The 21,636-nt window shown below is 40.1% G+C and overlaps 1 protein-coding gene across 1 annotated transcript in view; it reads left to right on the top strand.

Annotated features, from left to right (window-relative positions):
• The first annotated feature begins 3,031 nt into the window (after positions 1 to 3,031).
• The window catches only part of Npc1 (NPC intracellular cholesterol transporter 1), a 47,683-nt gene continuing 29,078 nt past the window's right edge, over positions 3,032 to 21,636 (top strand). Inside the window, exons 1-4 of the mRNA XM_047526091.1 lie at positions 3,032 to 3,210; positions 14,724 to 14,846; positions 15,776 to 15,882; positions 17,834 to 18,009. Coding sequence (XP_047382047.1) covers positions 3,127 to 3,210; positions 14,724 to 14,846; positions 15,776 to 15,882; positions 17,834 to 18,009 — 490 coding nt within the window. The 5' untranslated portion in view covers positions 3,032 to 3,126. The remainder of the gene's footprint in view (positions 3,211 to 14,723; positions 14,847 to 15,775; positions 15,883 to 17,833; positions 18,010 to 21,636) is intronic.

Raw genomic sequence — 21,636 nt, 5'->3', positions numbered from 1 at the left:
TTCTCATGTACCAAAAATCCAAGTACATAAAATGAGTTGTTTTGAGATACTTGTTAGTTAGCGATCTGAATTTTATTGACTTTGATTCTATTCTGCAACTGGTCTATAGGAGTTTAGCTTCAAAAGTATTGAACACATGTAATAAAATCCTACACAACTATTAAAAGTAGTGAGTTACAAAATTATATTGCTAAATATAAAAATACAAGGTGAAAACTATGTACAGTATGTTCCCACTATTCTAAAAGTCGGTACATTATATTCGCACACGGATTTTCAACTACATGGAATTTTTCTAAAGGATGTTTTTGCACATTTATAAAAATGCACATGTCTAAGAATTATGTTTTCCTTCTTGTTTTGTTCTTTATTCTGAGATCAACATTGAATGGTGTTTATAAATATTCTTTAACTCATTAAGTCACAAGTTTTTAACTCTGCAAACATAATAAATATTCAAACATTATTTCAGTTACTAATATATTTGTTGCTCAATTTAAGTTTTTATAGGTGTTGCATATTTGGAATGATGTGTCAAAATGGTTAAGCAAACGAAAAAAGTTTCTTTTAAGATCTCAACCATGTCAAAATTTTTTCATAAAAGGAGAAAGTATACCACAATAACGTGAATTACCCATCAAAAGATTATAAGTGATTTTTTGTTGTCTAAACTTCTGTGCATTTTTCAGTTTCCACCATGAGCATGGATTATTTTATCAGTCAAACAAAAACAAAAACAGAAAAATACTTACGGCATTTGCAGATAAATGGATAGAACTGGAGAATATCACACCAAGTGAAATAAGCCAATCCCAAAAAAACAAAATCTAAATGTTTTCCCTAATAAGTGGATCATGATATATAATGGGGGTGAGGTTGGGAGGTGAGAAAAGAATGGGGGAACTTTAGATTACATAGAGGGAAATGAGAGGGAGGAGGGGGCAGGGATATGAAAAATGGTGGAATAAGCAGATATCATTACCCTATGTACATGTATGATTACAGGAATGGTAAGAATCCACATTATGCACAATCATAGAAAGGAAAAGTTGTACCTCATTTGTGTACAATGAATCAAATGCAGTTTGTAAAAATAAAAAAATAATTTAAAAAAAAAAAACAGAAAAATACCACACAACTGTTTCACCTAGAAATATGATATTTTATTTTAAAATATTTCCTGGGCTTTTGAGTATTGTTGAAGATGCATAAAAGACTGAAACCTGGCAAGGGGATGTCTATCAGATGTTTTGTTACTGTTTTCTGAGTGGTGGACATAATTTGTGGGGCATCAAAGTTCGCATCAAAGTTCTGGTCCAGTCCAGAAATGTGTTTTAAAAAAAGCTTGCAATTGCCTTTACCCAAGTCAATTATTTAGTAACAGTGGTTTTGTTTTGTTTTCATGAATATTTTGCTAAAGGTGGAAGGGTAATTAACCCTTTCTTTACTCTGGGGAAGGGACTTGAGAATTTGCATTTCTATCAAGTTTTCAGGTAATGTTGCTGTTGGTGGTCTTGTGACCATACTTTGAGACTCCTTGCATTAAAGCTTATTTATCATCATACTTATATTTTATAAGCATTTATGTATTTTATAGCATACTTACCTTTAGTCATCTGCAGAACAGCCCTCTAGAAGCCAGAATCTGGGGAGTAGGAGAGCACTAAGCTGGATGAGAGCCAGGAGGTCCTCAAGGAAGATCTAGGGCTGAAGGTCCATAGGAAATCCCTACAGTTTCATTGTCAGGCCAGGTGGATATCTCAAGACTAAAGAGGAGGAGAGGAAAAACGGTAATTGAAACAGTGCTTTGTAGGGAAGGATGAGGAGGTCACCTTCATCGTGCTACCTAGATTGAGTTTGGTCGCTGCTAAGCATGGATAGTTTTTTCACTATAAATGGGCTTCCACTGTTGGGAAAGAGACCCTTACTTCCATTTTCTTAACTTCAAAATGGTAATGACCTATGCTTTTTAATGTTCTGAATAATTGAAATTTGAGAGAAAATGTTACCAAAAAAACATGCAATAAAAACAAGTGCTGGGGCTGAGGATGCGGCTCAGTGTTAGAGGGCTCACCTAGTACATGTGAGGAACTGGGTTCGATCCTCAGCACCACATAAAAATAAAAATAAAGGTATTGTGTTCTCCTACAACTAAACAAATATATTTAAAAAAAATAAGTGCTGAACAAAAAACATATAATAAGGGCATGACTTAAAAACGAAGATGCCTCTCTTTTATTTTTGTGTTGCTTGACTTCACCTAGAACTTAGAACACACTCTGGTCCTTCTTTCAGAATCATTCTTTGCGTTTTCTCCCTCCCATTGGTTTACTGCTAGGCGAGGCTCCGCCAGCAGGTGGTGCGATCCCAGCGCTTTCCCTAACGTGGTCTGCGTCGACAGTAAACAAATAGATGGGCCGAGGAGCGCCACCCATCTCCGCGCTCCCGCCCCCTGCGCTCTAGGATCACAACAGCGTCAGGCCACCGCGCGTCACCGCCCGAGCTTTGCTAGATGGTTCCCAGGCACGAATTCCTTTTGTGAACTGGGTTCAGGAGAAGAATTGCTCACAGTATTTACTGGGGCCGAAATAAACATATATTGCACTGAGGAGTGGGGTCTTAATTGGGAAAATTGTCTCCAAGGACTCTTTTGCTAAAACCTCCCCACCCTCTCCAACTCAGGAAGAAAAAAAGGGTTGGGGGACAGGAAACAAAGCATCAAAGGCAGATCTGTTGGCACGAATCTAGAAGTATCTTCCAGGCTGGATTCCAAAAGCTCAGCTGCCCAGGTCCGGAGTCCCCAACCCCACGCTACGCGCCCTGAAAATGAGAACGACAGTCCTGAACCCTTGAAAGGTCACCTGCCAGCGCAGCAACATCCACGACCGCCCCCGCCCCCGCCCTTCAAACCACGCCCCCCTAAGCCCCGCCCCAGAACGAACCCGGGGCGGTAGCGGCACCTCCCAGAAGGGGTGGAGCCGACGACGCCTCTTTCCTTCCTGACCTGCGCGCGCAGCCGGCAGCCGACCGCGCCTGCTCCCTCCCTAGTCAGGCGTCGGTCCTGAAACAACCCCGCAAGTGAAGCTGCAGCGGCGGCGCTTTGCTGAGCGAGCCGGATTCTGGCAGATGTGTGCAGCCCCGCGTGGCAGCAGCATGAGCGCGCGCGGTCCAGCCCTGTGCCTCCTCCTGCTGCTGCTGTGTCCTGCGCAGGTGAGCGGCGGTCGGCGACCCCGGCACACTGTAGGGGACGTGGCCGGGCCGCGAGTCCCGGAGGTGGCAGGCAGAGCGTCCGGGTTTGGCGGACGCTCCCCCGAGGCTGGCGACCCAGGACGTGGGAGCCTAGGGGGTGCGGACTGGCCCGGCCTACGGAACTCGGTCTGCGGGTGTAGCCCCCGGACGTTCCCCCACCTCTTCTGTCTGTCTCCGGCCACACTCTTCCCTGTGATCTGGAAGAGTGGGGTAGCTGGGGGCTGCTTGCTTGACCTAATTTGAGCTCTTTTCAACTGTGGTCTTCTAGTTTCTTCATTTAAGATATGGGATCAGAGGGAAGGCGAACGGGAACGGTGGGTGAAGAGGGATCTTATTTATTTAATCTTTTTTTCTAATTTTATATGCACACGAACTCTGTAAATTTGTTTAGAAGATCCATCCACTTTATTTCCCTTTCTCTCCTGAGAATGGAAGTGTAAGGAAAGATGAAGAAAGGAAACTCATGAAGCACCAAATTGAAACAATCCTGAGTACTTTGTATAAGTCAGCTTGATCTTCTAAGGTGTGCAGGTTGCTACTTTCCTTTTTAACATTTCAGGAAACCGAAGCCCAGAAGCGGGTAGTTGAATTCTGTCACAGTTAGCTAGTGACAGAATGGTCCTGGAACTGTGTGACTTTTACATGGTTTGGTAGCCTTGGGCATTGGCGCCTCACTGCTGTTTGTGTGTCTACAGTTTTCTCTTTTAAAACCGTGGGGGCTGGGGGAAATACCCAAGGATGTGGGTGCTAATTAAATCAGATCAGGATGAAAGAGTGACCCTCTGGGAATTCTGTGCCCTTGTGCCCACTAACTCCCCACAAATAGATGGACCATTTACTAGTGGAGTGGGGAATCAGTAGGGAGAGCAGATTAAGGGTTTCTGTGGACTAGAAAAATCTGTCCTTTAAACTTCTGTGTAGTGCTCAGAAGGGAATAGGTGAAGCTGATCTAGTAAGGGCCCTAGAGCCTGGAAAGGAAATTGTGTGTGTTTGTGTGTGTGTGTAAGTGTGTAATCCCCAGTTCTGTGGGCTTGTGGAAGAGCACATGTCTAGAATCAGGGTATCAGGATGAATCTAAAGATGCCTGGCTGGGAGGAAAAGCAGATGAAAACAAATTTCAGGGGTACAGTCTGGGATAGGGTTGAAAGATTAGGAGTTAGTTCAGTCACCAACTCTGTGGCTTTAGGCATTTTACTGTCAGGCCCCCTTTCTTCTAAAGATAAATAATACCTGATAGAGTTATTGTAATTATTAAGTAGTATTTGGAAAGACTTCATGCCTAAACCCAGTAAAAACTCAAGAAGCAGCAATTTCTCAATAACCCTAGAGAAAATACAGCTCTTTAAGTTTCCACAGAGTGTTTGATCAGGACCTAACAGAAAGCACATGAAAAAGAACACAAAAAGAAAAATGGTGGGAGATCTCACAAATGATCAATGCTTTATTCAGCACCAGAGGGGCCCATTCTGGGGAGCAAAAGGTTGGTGGGCCACTCCAGGGTCTGGCTTTTATATGGCATTAGCAGAGCCAGGTCATTGGAGGAGCTAGTTACTTTTGGTGGGCAGGGCCAGGTAATGGAAGGAATTTAGGGTGGGGCTGGAGGACAGGTAGGTAACCATATCCTTCACTAATCAGCAGGCTTCACATTAAGTAGCTTTAATTTATCTCTGCAATCCTTTTGTTTGTTTTTTGAGGGGTTTTTTGTTTGTTTGGTTGGTTTTGGTTATTTTGTACTGGGGATTGAGCCTAGGGGTACTTTACCACTGAGCCGCATCCCCAGGCCTTTTTATTTTGAGACAGGGTCTTGGTAAGTTGCTTAGGGCCTCGCTGAATTGCTAAAGGTTGGCCTCAATCTCGGGATACTCCTGCCTCAGCCTCCAGAGCCACTGGGATTGCACGTACACCAGCTCTGCAGTCCTTTTACCTCAAGGCTAGTGGCCCTGTTAGGTAACTTCCCTCCTAGGGCAATTGGAATAGATCAGAGATTGATTGTGAGTCTCTTGCAAAATGCCTGGAAGCCTTTTCAAGGTCTGTAGATCTTAACCAAAAACATTGCTATTGCTATTTTAAAATTTAACTCCCTCCAGTCTAGAAATTTTCCCTGCACCTGACAGATGGGGGAAAGCCTGGAAGCTAGACAGATTGAGGGAGGGGGTGTCTGCTTTTAGAATTCATACCAATGATAGCTGCTCATCAGGCTTCCATCTGAGCACTAATCAACTTCTCTTAGAATTATACTAATTGTTCTTTGTAAGGTCTAAATACATTTTGAGGAGATTTTTCCTTTTTACTATTTATAGATGATGAAATAGCATTACTAGACCAAATGACTTTAAAACCTTGTGGTTATCCAACTAATGTAAGCAGTTTTGAGAAATAGCATATACATAAATAAATATATACATACATATATATATATTTATCTTGAATATAATTTTTTTATAAACTTATTCTCGAGGGACTTGAAACTCAAGTGAGGGCTGAGAGAACTTAAGCATTGACATGGCCTTTCCTGAAGAGATGCGGAATGGGTTACTCTTTTGACCTGGAGTGGGGTGGTACAATCATTTGAACTTGAAATGAATGTGGGTAATCTTTCCCAGTCTCCCCAAGTCCTTGACTATTGGGGTGATTAGATGTCTTATGAAGCATAAGTCATCAAGGGGGAAAAGATTTTTTTTTTTTTAATTTTAGCAAGTGGGTAAAGAGAAAAGGATTTGCTGAATGGGTCTTTGTATTGCTCCATGTTTGCTAGATGACCCAGAACAAAGAATCCCTCTGATCTTGAAGACAGTAGGATCTCTCTCTCCTGGGTAACCCTTCCTCAGCCCTCTCTTCTGAAAGGAATGCAGTGTTTTAAGCATGGCACATTACCTACTGGGAAGCCTGGATTAGGCCATCTCTAATCTGATCTCAGGTCTCAGGTACCCCTTTCTACCTTGTCACCCACAGCTCTGTGAAGGGCATCAGTTCTCCATTAAGATTAAACTGTTAGCTCTCAGAACTGTGTCCCAGTCAGTGTGCAACATTATCCGTGACATTTTTATCCTGTTCCCCTGCTAGAATACCTTCTCTCTGAAGTTCTTGATCTTCGTTTAAACTGCTGCAATGTATTTGCTGTCTGGTAAAAGACTTGGAATTTAAAGACCTGGGTGTGGGTCTTGATGCTCCCTCTTCTCAAGAGTAACCTTAGGCAAGCCAGTTGTTCTCTGGATAATTAGAGCCTCAGTTTCCTCCTCTGTAAAATCATGCTAACAACTGTGCCTACTTTCCAGGGTGCCTGTGAGAAGAGAGATTTTTTTAAATTGAAATATCAGATTGCAGGCTTCTTGAGGGCAAGAACTATATTGTATCGTCTCCAAATATAACCAAGATTCTTGACCTCTGACTCTTTAATCACTAAGCTTTGGGCCTCAAAATGGGTTTTGGAGAGGGATTGAGAAGATGTTGGCCATCAGATTTGGATTTGATATTGGTTTCTGGTGATGGCAGTGATTGACTGGTTAGGCAGATTTTCTTTGTCCTGAACTTCCTTGGAACATTTGCTTTGGCAATAAAAACCTTAAAAAAAAAAAAAAAAAGAGTAAAAAAACTATCTGATGCATGTGTACTGTTGAGAGAATTTGAGAGATGCTTTAAAATTTTGTTCTTCATTTTGTTATTGTCTCTTCCTTAGAGGAAATCCAATTTCTTTAATGTAAAGTAGGGGCTCTGGGCACAATATAGGATCCAAACAATGAAAGAATTAACCCATTTGGAAAGCAGCTCATATATATACTTTAAAATGCTGTGTTTTAATGTTAATGGTTGTCCCTTTCTTGTTCATAGTTAATGAAGCAGGGAGAAGGGAAAAAATTATAATCCAATGGGAAGTGCTGAAATAAGGACAAGAACCAAAGGAGTCCCTTTTTAAGTTGCGCACTGATGTATACCAGGTGGACAAGAGGAAACAGGAAAATGGGGGAAGCAGTATCTAAAAATGATTTGTGTTTGAGGAGGTGGAAATGCTATTACCTTGATTTGAGCATTACATGTTGTATATATGTACCAAATTATTACTCTGCCCCATAAATATGTACAAATATTATGACCAAAAAAAAAAAAAAAAAAAAAACCTAAAGTTAAAAAAAAATTTAAAGAAAGTGAGGGGAAGTTTCCTAATTACTCCTAAAAACCATTGAACATTTGGGAAGAGTGAATGTTATGGTATGTAAGTCATCTCCATAAACCTGTTAAAAATTGGCAGGGAATCTATTGTAGATTACAGAAAACTGAAGACAAAAAATAACTACCTAAGTTTTGCACAGTACTCCATTGCCATCACATGTCTGATCTTGTTTTGTCTACACAACTCCTTTAAGATAGATATGATAACTGTTTTTCTTTTTCTTTTTCTTTTTTTTTTAGATATGGTGGGCATTAAAGCTTAAATTTGTGCCAAGTTTACATGACTAGTAAATGGCCAACTAAGAGCTTGAGCTACTATCTTCTGATTTCTGTGCTCTGATTTATTCATATTCAGAATATAGCTACCCGAGTACTTATGTTTAACAAGCTAAATTGAATGGCTGTTCAGCAAATGTTTCATTTGGCCAATAAAGCATCTCATTCAAGGCCTGTGCCTGTCTCCAATATGACTTCTTCCAGTAGTTGATAATAAACTAGAGATGGAATTAGGCTGCTGGTCTGACCCATGGCCCTGTTGCCACACTGTGTGTACATTCCATAAAAATCTGCACAGACTATATACTGACGCTCACTTTTATGGTTTTGTTTTAGTACTGTTAGGATTTTAGGAGCTAGAGTTCCTAAGTGTCTAATAGCAACCAGCAGTATGACCTTGGATGAATTACTTAAATCTCCAACTAAAGGGGTTATCTGTAAAATGAAGAGTTGGACAAACTGAACCTAACTCAAAAATGTGACTGAAACACCTATATACAGGCAAGTCTGGTGCGCACACAAATTACACTTTGTTATGTGGATATGTTCATGTCAGATTGGCTATAAAACAGTTATCAGAGACTTCCATCAGTAGAAGTCAGACTAGCCTGGCCTCCACCCCAAAGGTCCTGCCTATTTGTTTGGTCTACTTCCCTGACTCCAAAGGAAATAGCAGGCAGTGTAATCTCTGGGCAGGATTCTCCATGCCACTCCCTGTACCCCCATCCTGCCTGTCCTGGCTGTCCAGGTCTGTGTCCCTGCTCCCTAGAGAGGCAGTGGGCAGTGGCAATAACTAGCAGCCACCTTCTCTCCTTCCTTTCCAGGAGCTTGAAATGAGTGTGTCCCCAGGTTCTGCCATTGGCTTTACCTATTCGGGACAGCTGCAGAAGTAGGGGGGTGGTATCCAGCCATGCCTTCTCAACAGTGGTGGAATGGTCAAATGCTAACCTGGGGCAGAGGGATGCCAGTGGTACTGAGGAAGTGAGTCATTACTTGAGAAACACCTAGGGAGGTACTTAATAAGATGTGAATTATAGTCATTATTTCTGCAAGTGAACAAGTTCATGAAGAAAGGACACTTGTGTAGGATCATAGTAGATTGGACAACCCATCTCTAGTCCATTTTCAAATTCTGAAACTACATCAGAGCCCAAACCGTGCTGGAGTTTGAACAGCGAGATGAGTAGGGGGCGTTGGGGAGCGTGAGGGGGATGGGGTGGAGAACACTTAACTGGGCTTTGAAAATCATGTCTCTTATGAGCCATGTGACCTCAGTATCATCTCTGAGCCTTGGTTTTCTTGCCTATAAAATACTCCTACTCTGTTGAGTGAGAAATAAATGAAGCAATAATTGGGAAATCACTTAACTTTGTGCCTGGCTTGCAGTGGGTGTCAGTCAGTGTTTGGATATGAGTAATGCCGCAGTAGGATTCTACTAAAGGCAGCCTGGAATATAAGCATCTCTTCCTGGTGTTCAGAGATTTTTCGTGTGATGATGTGTGCTCATGGAGCACCCTGTCAGAATCAGGTTTAACAACGGCATTAGTTGCTGGCAAATGGCAGAAGAGGCTGTTTAGTTTTTATTATTTTTTTAACCTTTCCTCATCTATCCTTATGACTGTTGAAGAACTTTCCTGCCCAGTCATATACCTAGTAATTAAATCCTGGAGCATGTTGTGAAATACTCACATGAGCTAACCTTTAAAAGCAGAGGCTATCTTTTAACTTCCAAATTCTGGGTTGAAGCCAAAATGACCAGCGGTTCTCATTTCTGAACTTCTTATATAAGCCAGTTGAATTCCCTCAATTCATTGCAAGTTTGGTCATTTCTGAATCCATGAACATCAGATACAGCACTGCAGGAAAGTTCAAAGGAATATTACCCCTGAGCTTTACCCTTTATGATTTTATGACCTTACAAGGAAGTTAAGACAAAAACAAGAAAATACTCTTGTGATTCTCACAAATATAAATTCTGCTTGATCCTAGCACAGGAGCCAGAAAACTGGCCTGAACAGTCTGTTTCTGTGAGTAAAATTTTATTGGGACACACCCACAACCACTCATTTACCCGTCTGTAGTCGTATTTGAGCTTTGAACTCCAAGAGTTGAGTATTTGCCACAGAGACCTTAAAGCTCAGGGGCCTCAACTATTTAATGTTTGGCTCTCTAAAGTAATGTTTATCAGCACCTGCCCTGCGACAGAAATAGTGCACACCCGAATTCTGGCATAGAACATCTGTGCTTCACTGGCAGGAGGAAGAGGGTGGATGCTCTGTGCTCCAGGCTCTCAGCCCAGTGCTGCCGCTGTTCAAGGACAGCTTTCTTTACTTAGGGAGCATCAGAATTAGGTCCAGGTGCCAAGGAGTCACAGTTCAATTTAGTGGAGGAAATGAACCTTGGGAGAGGCTCTGAAGAAGGCATAATTAGGGAGGGCGTTCCAGGATGGGTAAGAATGAAACCTGTGGAGGAAACAATGGGTAGGCTTGTTTTTCTGGGGCTGGAGACAAGGACTGGAGTTTGGCCTTCCAGATCTGGATAAGCATAGTTAAAAGGAATTCAGATAGATCCTAAAGCCAATCTGGGAGGTAGAGATTTATTTGTAAACAAGCATTTTAAGTCACCATACTTATATATGTTTGTATGTATATATTTATTTATGTTTACCTGTTCGGAGAAATTAAAAAGCCAGGAAGACCTAAGTCTAATAAATTAGCACTAGTTAAATCTGAGGAGTAGGATAAGGGGGGGAGACATGAGGGAGAATTTTCAGTGTTATTTCATATACACCTGTGATATGTGGATATTTGTGATGAATGTATATTAATTTGTAAATAAAATCTATCTTTTTAAAATATTTTAGGAATTGGCAAAATTTTAAAATGCTTAAACAAGATAATTCTTATGGTTATAAATAACTCTGTAAGATTGGTATATGGGGGCTGGAGTTGTGGCTCAGTGGTAGAGCGCTTGCCTAGCATGTGTGAGGCCCTGGGTTCGATTCTCAGCACCACATATAAATAAATGAATAAATAAAGGTCTATCAATATCTAAAAAACATTTTTAAAAACAGATTGGTATATGACCACCAGAAGACCTGAGAAGAATAATTATCATTCTTTGAACTTAAACCTGGCTGTGGTTTGAATGTGTTCCCCAAAATCCATGTGCTAGAAACAATCCCCAGTGCAGCACTGTTGAGAGGCTGGGCCTTTAAAAGAGAATTAGGTCACAAGGGTTCTGTCTTCATGAGTACATTAATGCCATTATTGTAGGCGTGGGTTAGTTATCACGAGAGTGGGTTCCTACCAAATGGATGAGTTCAGCTTCCTTCCCTCTCGAGTGCTCTCTGTTGGCCTTTTGCTTTCTACCACAGTGTGATGCAGCAAGAAGGTCCTCCTCAAATGCAGACCCTTGATCTTGAACTTCCCAGCCTCCAGAACTATGAGCCAAATAAATTTGTTTATTTAAAATTTCCTAGTCTCAAATATTCTGTTACTCTCCCCACCCCTGGTACGTAAATCAAGCTCTAACAAGACTTTGGTATGTGCTGTGACACTCATGCCCGTAATTCTTCATCTTATTTGATTTGACAGGTTTTTATCCTCTTAACCTCAGAGTGGTAACTGAGAACGTGGGTACTGCAATTCTTGCCGTTGGGCTTTACCTTTATTTGGTGAAGGACCTCTCTGAGCACATGGTTTGTTTGTGGTGTGTGTGTGTGTATGTGTGTATGTGTGTGTGTGTTGTGTTTTCTGGTTTTTTTGGTACGCATAAAATTTCCATTTTTTACCCCTGTTCAGTGATGCTGAGTATATCACATAATGTACAGCTATTAAGACCACCCATCTCCGGAACTTAGTTCACACGTTAAGTAGGTGCACTTTTTGGCTATGGTACCTCAAATGTTAGTGGATTTTATTTCAATATTAGATGTGATACTTCCTTTCCCAAGAGAATATTATTAAATGTAAAATCAGGGTTTTTGTATCATTGTGAATCCAGCTTTAAGTATGGAAATTAGGTGCTTCATTTAAAAAGGAAGTGTGTGCCTGGTATGAGCTTTATTTGCCCAGTATACCTTAGTCTTAGTGTTAGCATGTGCTACTATGAGAGTCCCAAGGAATTTTGGGGTACATCCACAGTGTTTGTCAGTAAAGTCTAAACTCCCCACCACACTGGTGATTTCAAGACTGAAAGGCCAATCACTTGGATGCCAGCTAGAGTCTTCATGGGTCGCAGAGATGAGCGTGTCCCAGCCCTGTCTGCGCAGATCCACCTACGGAGAGTCTGTTTCTGGAGCCAGAGTGCTCTAGTTTGAAACCTGATTTGGCCACTATCTAGGTGTGATATTGGAGAAGTTCTTAGTGTTTTGGTGCCTCCATTTCTGCATCTGTAAAATGGATATAATAAAAATCCATTACATCATCACCCACATCAAATTGTCATTAGGATTAATTGGGTTGATATAAAACAGTGAGTGTCTGGAACACAGAGAGCACCTTGTCAGTGGTTTTGGGTCCACTGGCTTAGGGCTGCAGCTGTAGGCAGGATGATTTTGTGAATAAAGTCAACCAAAGTGTGGTGATTCAAGTGCAAATTTCCTGGACTCACAAAGACCTCAGGTGTTTTATTCTGTTCAGATCTTTGGAACCTCTTAACGAAGGTTCCAAACAGTTGGAAGACATTAACAATAAGTCTTGACATTTAATTGAAACTTGCCTTGTAGTTTACTAAGTACTTGCTATATACACATGTGTGTTCTCTCATCTGATCTTCATGCTGAACCTGTGAGATAAGCAGAGAAAATGAACTTCATTTCACAGGTAGGGAAATTTCTATTCGGTGTTGTTTTAAGTAATCTGTCCCAGGTGGGGTCCCCTATGGAACTCAAAAAGCACATTGACCAGGTCATGAGTTCTTTGGATCAGACCCTAGAAGCTCCTGACTGCGTTCCATACCTTGCCTTTCCCCATCCCTCTTCCCCCAGGTGGGTTAAAACAGTACTTTGCTTCAAAATAAATGACATAAAGGATGATCTTGGTAAGAAGGAAGCTAATCAGCATTGGGTCATCTTGCTCTGCCTTTGTAACATCAAGTGCTGAGGAAGGGAAATTTAGGCTCCAGACGCCTATTGCGTTGTCTTGCCAGGACTGGATTTGTTGACTGGGTTCCTGTTTTTAACTAAAATTTGTGGGAGGTCATGGGGTTGGACGGGGCCCAGTAAATCAAAGCAGTGTAGAGTTTAGTTGCAGTCACTGAGTTCTGGTTGGTTGTAGGAGGTCCTCTAACCAGTTAACTAAATAAGCAGTAACAGTTTGGTGGATAAAGCTGTAGCAGATTGTTTTCTGCGCCCCGACTTGGGTCTTTCCATAAATGTGTCTGATCACTTTGTTTGTTGACGCTCTCAGAACCTGCTCTGGTTCTGGGAGCTGCCAAGATGTGTTGCATTGGTTTTGTTTTGTCTTGCCCAAATAAACGCTTCTAAATTCAATTGGTCTAAGGAATTTTCCTTTTAACACTCATTCCTGCTCCTGCTGTTGACCAGCGTGAATATCCAGCCAGTCAGTTGAGAATTCCATGAGGTCTTGGGAGGGATCCCTTGTATTAAATTGTATGTAGTTATCAACAGTTGATTCCATCTCTGTAATCAACTTTCACCTTTTCAATTTTCAGTTAGATGGGCAATGACATTTTAGTTGGAAACCCAGAATTGCAACACTTTCTTTAGATTTTCCAGGTTTTTGGGAATATCAATTGGGAATCTATATAGAAACGTTGGTGGAATTATGCAACTTCTTGACAAAGGATTGGCACATGAGCTTTGTTGAAGGCTCCCCACTTACTCATTTGTCTAATTTCCCTCCCTTGTGGCCTAAACATATTACTTTTAATGAGTCAAGCAGAGGGGTAAGTGGTAATTTTTATTTTAGAATATCTGAAGGATAAATTGAGTGGACAGCTTATATTGACTCCTCAGATTCCCCCAGACATGCACTCCCCAGCCTCCTGCCTATTTTTTTCGATGTTTCAGGGCTTCAGGAACTGTCCTGGGATTCTGTCTTGACACTGGGGACCAACAGGCTGACTTAGCTTGTTGCATGTGTGTAGGTCATGTGCCGCTGTCACTGGAGAGGACTCCTGCTGTTGCTTCTTTTGAGACCTTTTTAAATGACTTTCTCCCAGGCATCTTTAGAACCTGGTTTTGCTTCTTAGTCTCTTGTTTTTCACCATGGGACAGACGGTTACAAGCCAGTGGCTCTGCTTGCTGGGTCCTCTGTGACTGTCTGAGTCCATTGTGATACCAAGAGTCAGGTTGCTTTGGGCAGTGTCCTTGGAACAGGGTGCTGATTCACTCCAAACCCTCCCCACTTCTGAATTTTCTGACAGCCTTGTGACTCTCACATGGGGAATATGAGTGGCTCTTGAGAAATCTTTTCGTAAGAGATTTTTAAAATTGTTTTTTAGATTGCTTAGGTGATTTTCCTTCAAGTTAGCATATCCATTTCATGCTTTCTACTTAAGTCCCAAGGATACAATGTTCATTCTTGCTCTTCCTTTTGCTCATTGATGTTTATGGTTTTGTTCTTCAGGTTACTTATGAAGTACTTATTAATTAACTTAAGTATATGTGGGAATATCCTTTCGTTCTTTAGAACTGAGTAGTTCCTAGGGCAGATGTGCTAAAGTAGTGTCTCAGTAATTGCTAACTCGCATGCCATCCTTCCTCTATCCTGTGATTCTTAGTGATTTTTACATGGAACTATAACATCTCTTAAATAAGCAAAAAGTTGAAATTGTGTAAATAATTTCAGTTTCTTGCTTTATTGACTTGACAAGTTCATCTTGGGCATTTGGTCTGTTTCTATTACTATTTCTCAAAATGTCTAATGTGCCCCTTGCTGTCGCTTCGTTTTGCAGGTAGCCTTGGAAGTTTCTGTAATGGGACTTGAGTGAGCACTTTTTATTGTTGAAATATGTTTCTTCATTGAGACCCCGGTTACACCTAGTCTTGTGTTAACTTTCTGTAGGTGTTTTTACAGTCCTGTGTTTGGTATGGAGAGTGTGGAATTGCATCTGGGGATAAGAGGTACAATTGCAAATATTCTGGGCCACCAAAACCACTGCCGAAAGACGGGTATGACTTAGTGCAGGTAAGTTTGTTGTCTTAGGCATATAAAATGCTGATTACAAGATCCTCTGTAATTAAACCTTGAATGTTGTGGCACAGTGTGGGTGGAGGTGAGACTAATAGGCCTAAATTTATCCCAGACTCTAACCTGTAATGCACAGTGTGGAGAGGGTAACCCAACTACAGAGGTTTGATTTTTTCAGGCACTGACTTTGTTCCTCTCGTAGTTTCCCAATAGCAGGTTACTATTTAGATACTGACCTTGGTACCTCAAATGTTACTCTTTGAAACTTCTGCAAAATATATTAGAACTTGGTTTTTTGGTTCCTAGATCTCAGGAGTTGAACAGACTGCTATTGAGATGATATGACTTCCTCTTTCCTTGTGTATTTTAGTGATCTATCTGTGTTCCCCAATAGCATGTGAATTTTGGCTGCTGCCAGGATTCTGTTTTTGTTTTCATTTTTAACCATCCTGGATACACAAGGATATTGGAAAAGATTTTGGAAAATTGGGGTGGAAGGATTGATTTTAGAGGCTTACATAATAAAAAGTCAAATTGACATGATAGTAGATCTCTACTTACTCATTCCTTTCATCAGAATCAGTAAGTTTTGACTTTTGCTGAAGTGACTAATGGAAATCATAAATAGTACTCTGGTTGAACTTAAATAAAAAATGTAGGAAGAGGTAAAATGATTGTCAGGTGAGGAGAAAGAGCTTCCAAATAAAAATGAAATTTGAAATGCCTCTACCACCTCTACCTGTGAGTCCCTAGGTTATAAATAGTAAATTTGATGGCCTTTCAAGAGAATTCTGTAAGAACTTTCCAAATACGTGCCTTACCCTCAGGCACTGAAAAGGTTTACATGAGTGGAGCTGTTTTCCCATTGAGGAATGGCCTTCTTACTCCAAGTGCTACTCTCATATCTGTACTCTGTCTTCTGAAAGGAACTGTGTCCCGGATTCTTCTTCGACAACGTCAGTCTCTGTTGTGATGTTCAGCAGCTGCGAACCCTGAAAGACAACCTGCAGCTGCCTCTACAGTTTCTGTCCAGGTAGGCTGACCACCAGGCAAACACAGCCAGTGGGTTTTAGCTACTTGTTAACCAGTGATGTTGTGGTCTGCTTGGAAAGTAAGAGTTTTGATATGTCCTCTTTTAAGAAAGCACTCTTAGGACTTGTCAGAAGCAGAGGAAGTAATCATGGTAGACGTGGTTCACTTCCCAGTTACATCCAGAGTTGTGACTTGGTTTCCTCTGAGATGCCCTGACTCTGTAGGCTATCTGCACAGTGTGCTAGTTTCTTTCAGGTCAGAGTGTCTGTGCACTCTGGGGAAGAGAGGTTCCCGGTGGTCCTGCTCAGGTCCCTGGTCCCTCACCTGTGCAGTCTTCTGATCATTTTCCTCTGCTCACCTCCCCTGCTTTGCATGTTGTTTTGCCTTTTTCTGTGGTGAACTGATGTGCTGGAGTCAGGTCCTCACTAGAGCTGGCCTTGGGTAACTCTTCAGCTTGTTCTGGCATAGCTGGCCAGTTTTGTCAAAGTTCATTTTCTGTTCATCTGTTTTTTATGACCCAGACCAGTGAAAAAGGATTGCATAATAGGTATTCTTCTCCATAGGCCTGTCTAGTAATTTTCAGATGTGCAGAAAAACAAGTTAGATTGTGTTGTCTTTGTCAAGTTTTCAGACTATAGCACACTAAAGTGGGGAGCAAATATAAAGAGGGGGAAATACTCTCAGCTGGTACTACTGCAGGTGGCAGGGCACCAGCCAGCTTCCACTGCAGGAATCCTGCTTCTTACCAGAATTTAATAGTACAGAGCAGAAAACCATCACTCAGTTCTTCTCCCAGGACATCATATAATGTGAAAAGTTGGGAGTCTAATCGGGCCATTATATCCTGTGGAAGGCTGCTGGACATTGTTGGAGCCAGATTGGACCCTTTGTCATTCAGTCAAATCGTTTATTTAGCACCCATTCCAAGTGAGGCATTCATATAAACATCAGTGGATAGCCAAGATTTTCCCCAGAGGTACCAAAGCTTTGTTTATAATAGCAAAGGAGGAAACAACCTGACATGGAATCTTTGCAGCCGTTAAAATTCATAATCGTAGAGATTAAATGAAACATGACAAGAGATTTGTAGAAAACTGTACACTCCTTATCAGGGTAGAGTGATTGAAGTTTCAGGTTTTTGTCACAGTAAAGCACAAGTTTCCTGAAAAAGAGTCTGTGTGTGTATCTGTCTGCTTCACTGGAGCAGAGGCTTTTGAAAAGTGGGATACATCTTCCTAATTCTGTCATGCGTGATCACTAGCACTGGGTCAGTCTAAGTAATCTTGGTTATTAATCTTGTGAGAATGGAAGGCTATTGCAGCAGTAGGCTGTGCAGGTAACAGGGGACCAAAGGGAGACACAGCCCTGTGCCACATAACAAGTCAGCATTAGGAGCTTAAACTTTGAACCCGAAGGACATCAGTCAGCTGTCCCTTGTGCTTCTGAAGTGTATGCAGCCAAAGAACACACAGGCTGGCTGTTCTTTTTGTTTTCACAAGTCATGGGGAGATCCTGCTGTGTTTTGGGAAGACCTGGGATTACCTAGAGCTTTGAAGAAAGTCTTTTAGTAGTTTATAAGGTGAAAATGCTAATGTGGAAGCACTCATTTTTTCCCTTTTGTTCTTAATCAGAATTATCAGACATCTGCAAATTACAAAAGCACAGAATTCAGAAAATCATCTTTCTCTTTTTGAAATTATATCTGAACAAAATTAATATAATAATTACAGCAGTTTGCAGGAGAGCAGTTTTAAAAGTTACTTAATTTAACAGGAGGTTTTAAGTTAAGAATTTGTGGTTTTAATATGTTCTCATGATAACTCATTTATCCCTTTTCAGTAAATTTTAAATATTTATTTGTTTTATTTTTTTTTTCTTTATTTGTTTTTAAATCACATTTTTGCTGGCCCTATCTGTGAGATCATGCAATATATAATTTGCCTTTTCTTTAGATGTCCATCGTGTTTTTATAACCTAATGAACCTGTTTTGCGAGCTGACGTGTAGCCCTCAACAGAGTCAGTTTCTGAATGTTACAGCAACTGAAGACTACGTTGATCCTGTTACAAACCAGACGAAAACAAATGTCAAAGAATTACAGTACTATGTTGGACAGAGTTTTGCCAATGGTAAGTAAACGTAATTATTCTTAGCTAGCATCAGGGTAGGACATCAAGCTGTTCCTTTTTGTTATCCTGTCAACTTTGTGGAAGATCACAATTTCCAGTTCCACTGACCCTGAAATGAGAGTCATTGCTTTGTTGGTATCCTAGGACTTGGGCTACAACCAATAAAACCATCTCTTTAAAGCATTGACTTTAACCCCTTCCTAATTTTAAGTTCCAGTCTGGAAAATTTTAGAATGCACAAATTCGTATGCATTTTAATAAGCATTGAAATGTTGGTTCTAGCCAACATGAAATGTTTAATATCATGAATTACTACAAGACTTAGGAGGAAATGAATGGATAAAGGTGATAGAGCTGGGTGCGGTGGTGCAAGCCTGTAATCCCAGCATCTTGGGAGGCTGAGATAGGAGGATTGTGAGTTCTAAGCCAGCCTCAGCAAAAGTGAGGCCCTAAGCAACTCAGTGAGACCCAGTCTCTAAATAAAATACAAAATAGGGCTGGGGATATGGCTCAGTGTTGAGTGCCCCTGAGTTCAATCCCTGGTTCCCCCACCCCCAAAAAAAGAGTTGTTAGAGGAAAAGAAGTTTTGACTCTGAGGAAGTAGATTCATCATGATGGAAAGTAAGCAATATTGCAAATAGGAATGGCCTCCCAACTGCTCGAGATCATAGAACAATCTGAAGAGACCCTCTGTCTGTTGAAAATGAAAGAATTCTGAAAAGAATAATGACTACAGAAAAGGAATGAACAAATTAGAAATAGAGCCCAAATGAGGGAGAAGTGATCATTGGAATGGATTAAAAGATAAATAGTAAATTAGACACAGGTAAACAAGAAGTATCCAAGAGCAGTCTAAAAAATAATGGGATTACTCTTTAGCAAAGTTATTGATTGTAAGAGCAATATAGAACATTTTATCATAATGACCAATTAAAAGTAAAAAAAAAAGTTTAATAGAAAAAAGATCCTATTTACAAAAACAAAAACAAAAACACACACACACACACACAAAAAAAAAGTATGGTAACTAGGAGTCAGAGTTCCAAGAGATGTGATATAAGGCAGCCTGAGTGGAGAGAGATCATTTTGTATAGAAACAAAACCACACATATGTGGAAAATTGATATATAACAGGTGCATCATTACAACTCATTGAGGGAAGAGGGAGCTTGTTGATAAATGGGATGATAAAACTGACTGTATTCATCTCATTTTTTGGCATATGCTAAAAAGTCTATAGTATAAATTAAAAATCCTAGCCTTGGAAAGTTTTAGAAGCAAATACAGAATATCTTCATGACTTTAAGGTAGAGAAAGATTTCCAGACAGAAAAAGCAGAAACCATAAGTGAGAATGTTTTAAATATAAATAATTCATGTCTGGATCAATCCATGAAATGCGGATTAAAATACTGAATCACCATTCATACTTTATCAAATGTCACAAATTAAAAAGTTAGTTCCAACTGTTGATAATGGTATGGAGCAGTAGAAATGCTAATAAATTGCACCTCTCATAGCCAGAAGCTGGTGCAAATGTTTGAAAACAATTTCGCATTATCTACTGAAGTCAAAAATAGATAAGCACATTCATATTTCAGAAATTCCACTTATAGAGGCCCACCTAAAAAATTCTTAATACATGTTCCAAGAAAACCCGTGTAGTTATGAACATCTACTATAGCATACTCATTGATCATGAAAAATTGGAGACATCCAAAGAAAAGACAAATCACAGAGTAGGAGAAAATATTCGCAAGAGACATATTTGATTCAAACATCTTTATTCAAACAACTTGATTGAAAAATGGGCAAAAACCCAAACAGATACCACATTTAAGAAGGAATAGTGACAGTAAATAAGTATATAAAAAGATGCTGAACATCCCATGTCATTAGGGAATTGCAAACTGAAACAACAGTGAGATACCACCACACACTTACTACAAGTGGCCAAAATCCAGAACATTAATGCCACCAAATGCTGATGAAATGGGGAGCAATGGGTACCTTACTTCATTGTTGGTGGAAACACAAAATGGTATAGCTTTGTTGAAAGACAGCTTGGCAGTTTCTTGTAAAACTAACCTATACCTGTCGTATGATCCAGTGTTTAGTGTTTTCCCTTATGAGTTGAAAACATGTCCCTATAAAAAACCTGCACACAGATGTTTATACCACTGCATTAGTAATTGCCAAAACTTGAAAGTAACCAGGATATTCTTCAGTAGGTGAAGAATAAACTGATACATCCAAATGTGGAGTAATATTCAGCACTAAAAAGAAATGAAAAGACCTAGAAGAACCTTAAGTCATATTAGTAAGTGAAAGAATCCAGTCTGAAAAGGCTACGCAGCGTATGATTCCAGCTCTGACGTTCTGAAAAGGCAAAACTTTGAAACAGTAAAAAGTCATTTGTTGCTAGTGTTTAGTGTGGAGGAAAGGATGAGTACACAAACTACAAGAGGATGTTTAAGAAGTGAAATTATGTAACACTAGAATGCTGGACACATGTCATTATACATTTGTCATACCCATAGAATGTATGCTAAAAGTGAACCCAAATGTGAACCATGAACTTTGAGTGATATGATGTGTCAATATGGAGGTTCATCATTTGAAAGTAAATAAATAAATGTACCACTCTGAGTCAAAATGCTGATAATGAAGGAGGTTATACATGTGTAGGGGCAAAGTATGTGGGAACTCTAAGATTTCCACTTTTCTCAGACCCCAAAACTGCTTTAAAATATGAACTTTATTAAAAATATTTTGTAAAAAATGGAGACACTAAGTGCTCAACAATAGAGAATGGATAAATACGTTGAGTGTAGTCATGGTCATAGAAGACAAAACTGTAAAAAGTATGGATTAGTCATATTTGTTACATGGGTGACTTTAAAATGTTGACTGAAAGATTATAGGGTATGTGTAGTATGTTTATATGAAGCTTTAAAATAAAAGTACTATATAGATACAGTATATCAGAGATACAGAAACACCCATAGGAATATTAAACCTCAAATTCAGGATTGTAGTCACCTTAGGGAAGCAAGATGCTGGCAGGAAACAGTAATCAGTGGGTTTCAACAAAATCTATGGTGTTTTCATTTGTTTGATTTTGTTTTTGTTCTCTGACAGTGTTGGGAAGTAAACCTAGGGCCTCACAACATGCTAGCAGCTCTACCACTGAGCCACATCCACAATCTGGTGCATTTTGTTTTGTTTGGTGCTTTACTTTTGAAATGCCAACACAAGTGTTGTAAGATTGATAAAGCTGGGTGGTGAGTAAATGAGAATTGTATTATTCTCCATATTTTCTGTATGCTCTAAATATCTAATTAATGTTAATTTATTAGATAAATTAAACATAAGGAGCTGGAAGAAATGAGAGAATTGCCCAGAAAACATCCTAGAGTATAAAGATCTTTAAAGACATGACGTGTGAGTAAGGTGAAGAACTCTGGAGAGTAGTGTGGCAGGGAGTTAGGAAGACCTAAACAGAGGAATAATGGCTGAAGATTTGCCAGAATGCATGAGTAATGAATCCTCAGACTTAGAGGAAAAGAAAATCCTTAAGCAGGATAAATTAAAAAGAATCCCAGTATAAAATCTGAAAATGAAATTA

This window comes from Sciurus carolinensis, chromosome 15 (assembly GCF_902686445.1).
Source record: "Sciurus carolinensis chromosome 15, mSciCar1.2, whole genome shotgun sequence".
In the NCBI taxonomy this organism is placed as follows: domain Eukaryota; kingdom Metazoa; phylum Chordata; class Mammalia; order Rodentia; family Sciuridae; genus Sciurus; species Sciurus carolinensis.
Note: the sequence above shows the minus strand (reverse complement) of the source record. Positions and strands in the feature narration are given on the sequence as shown.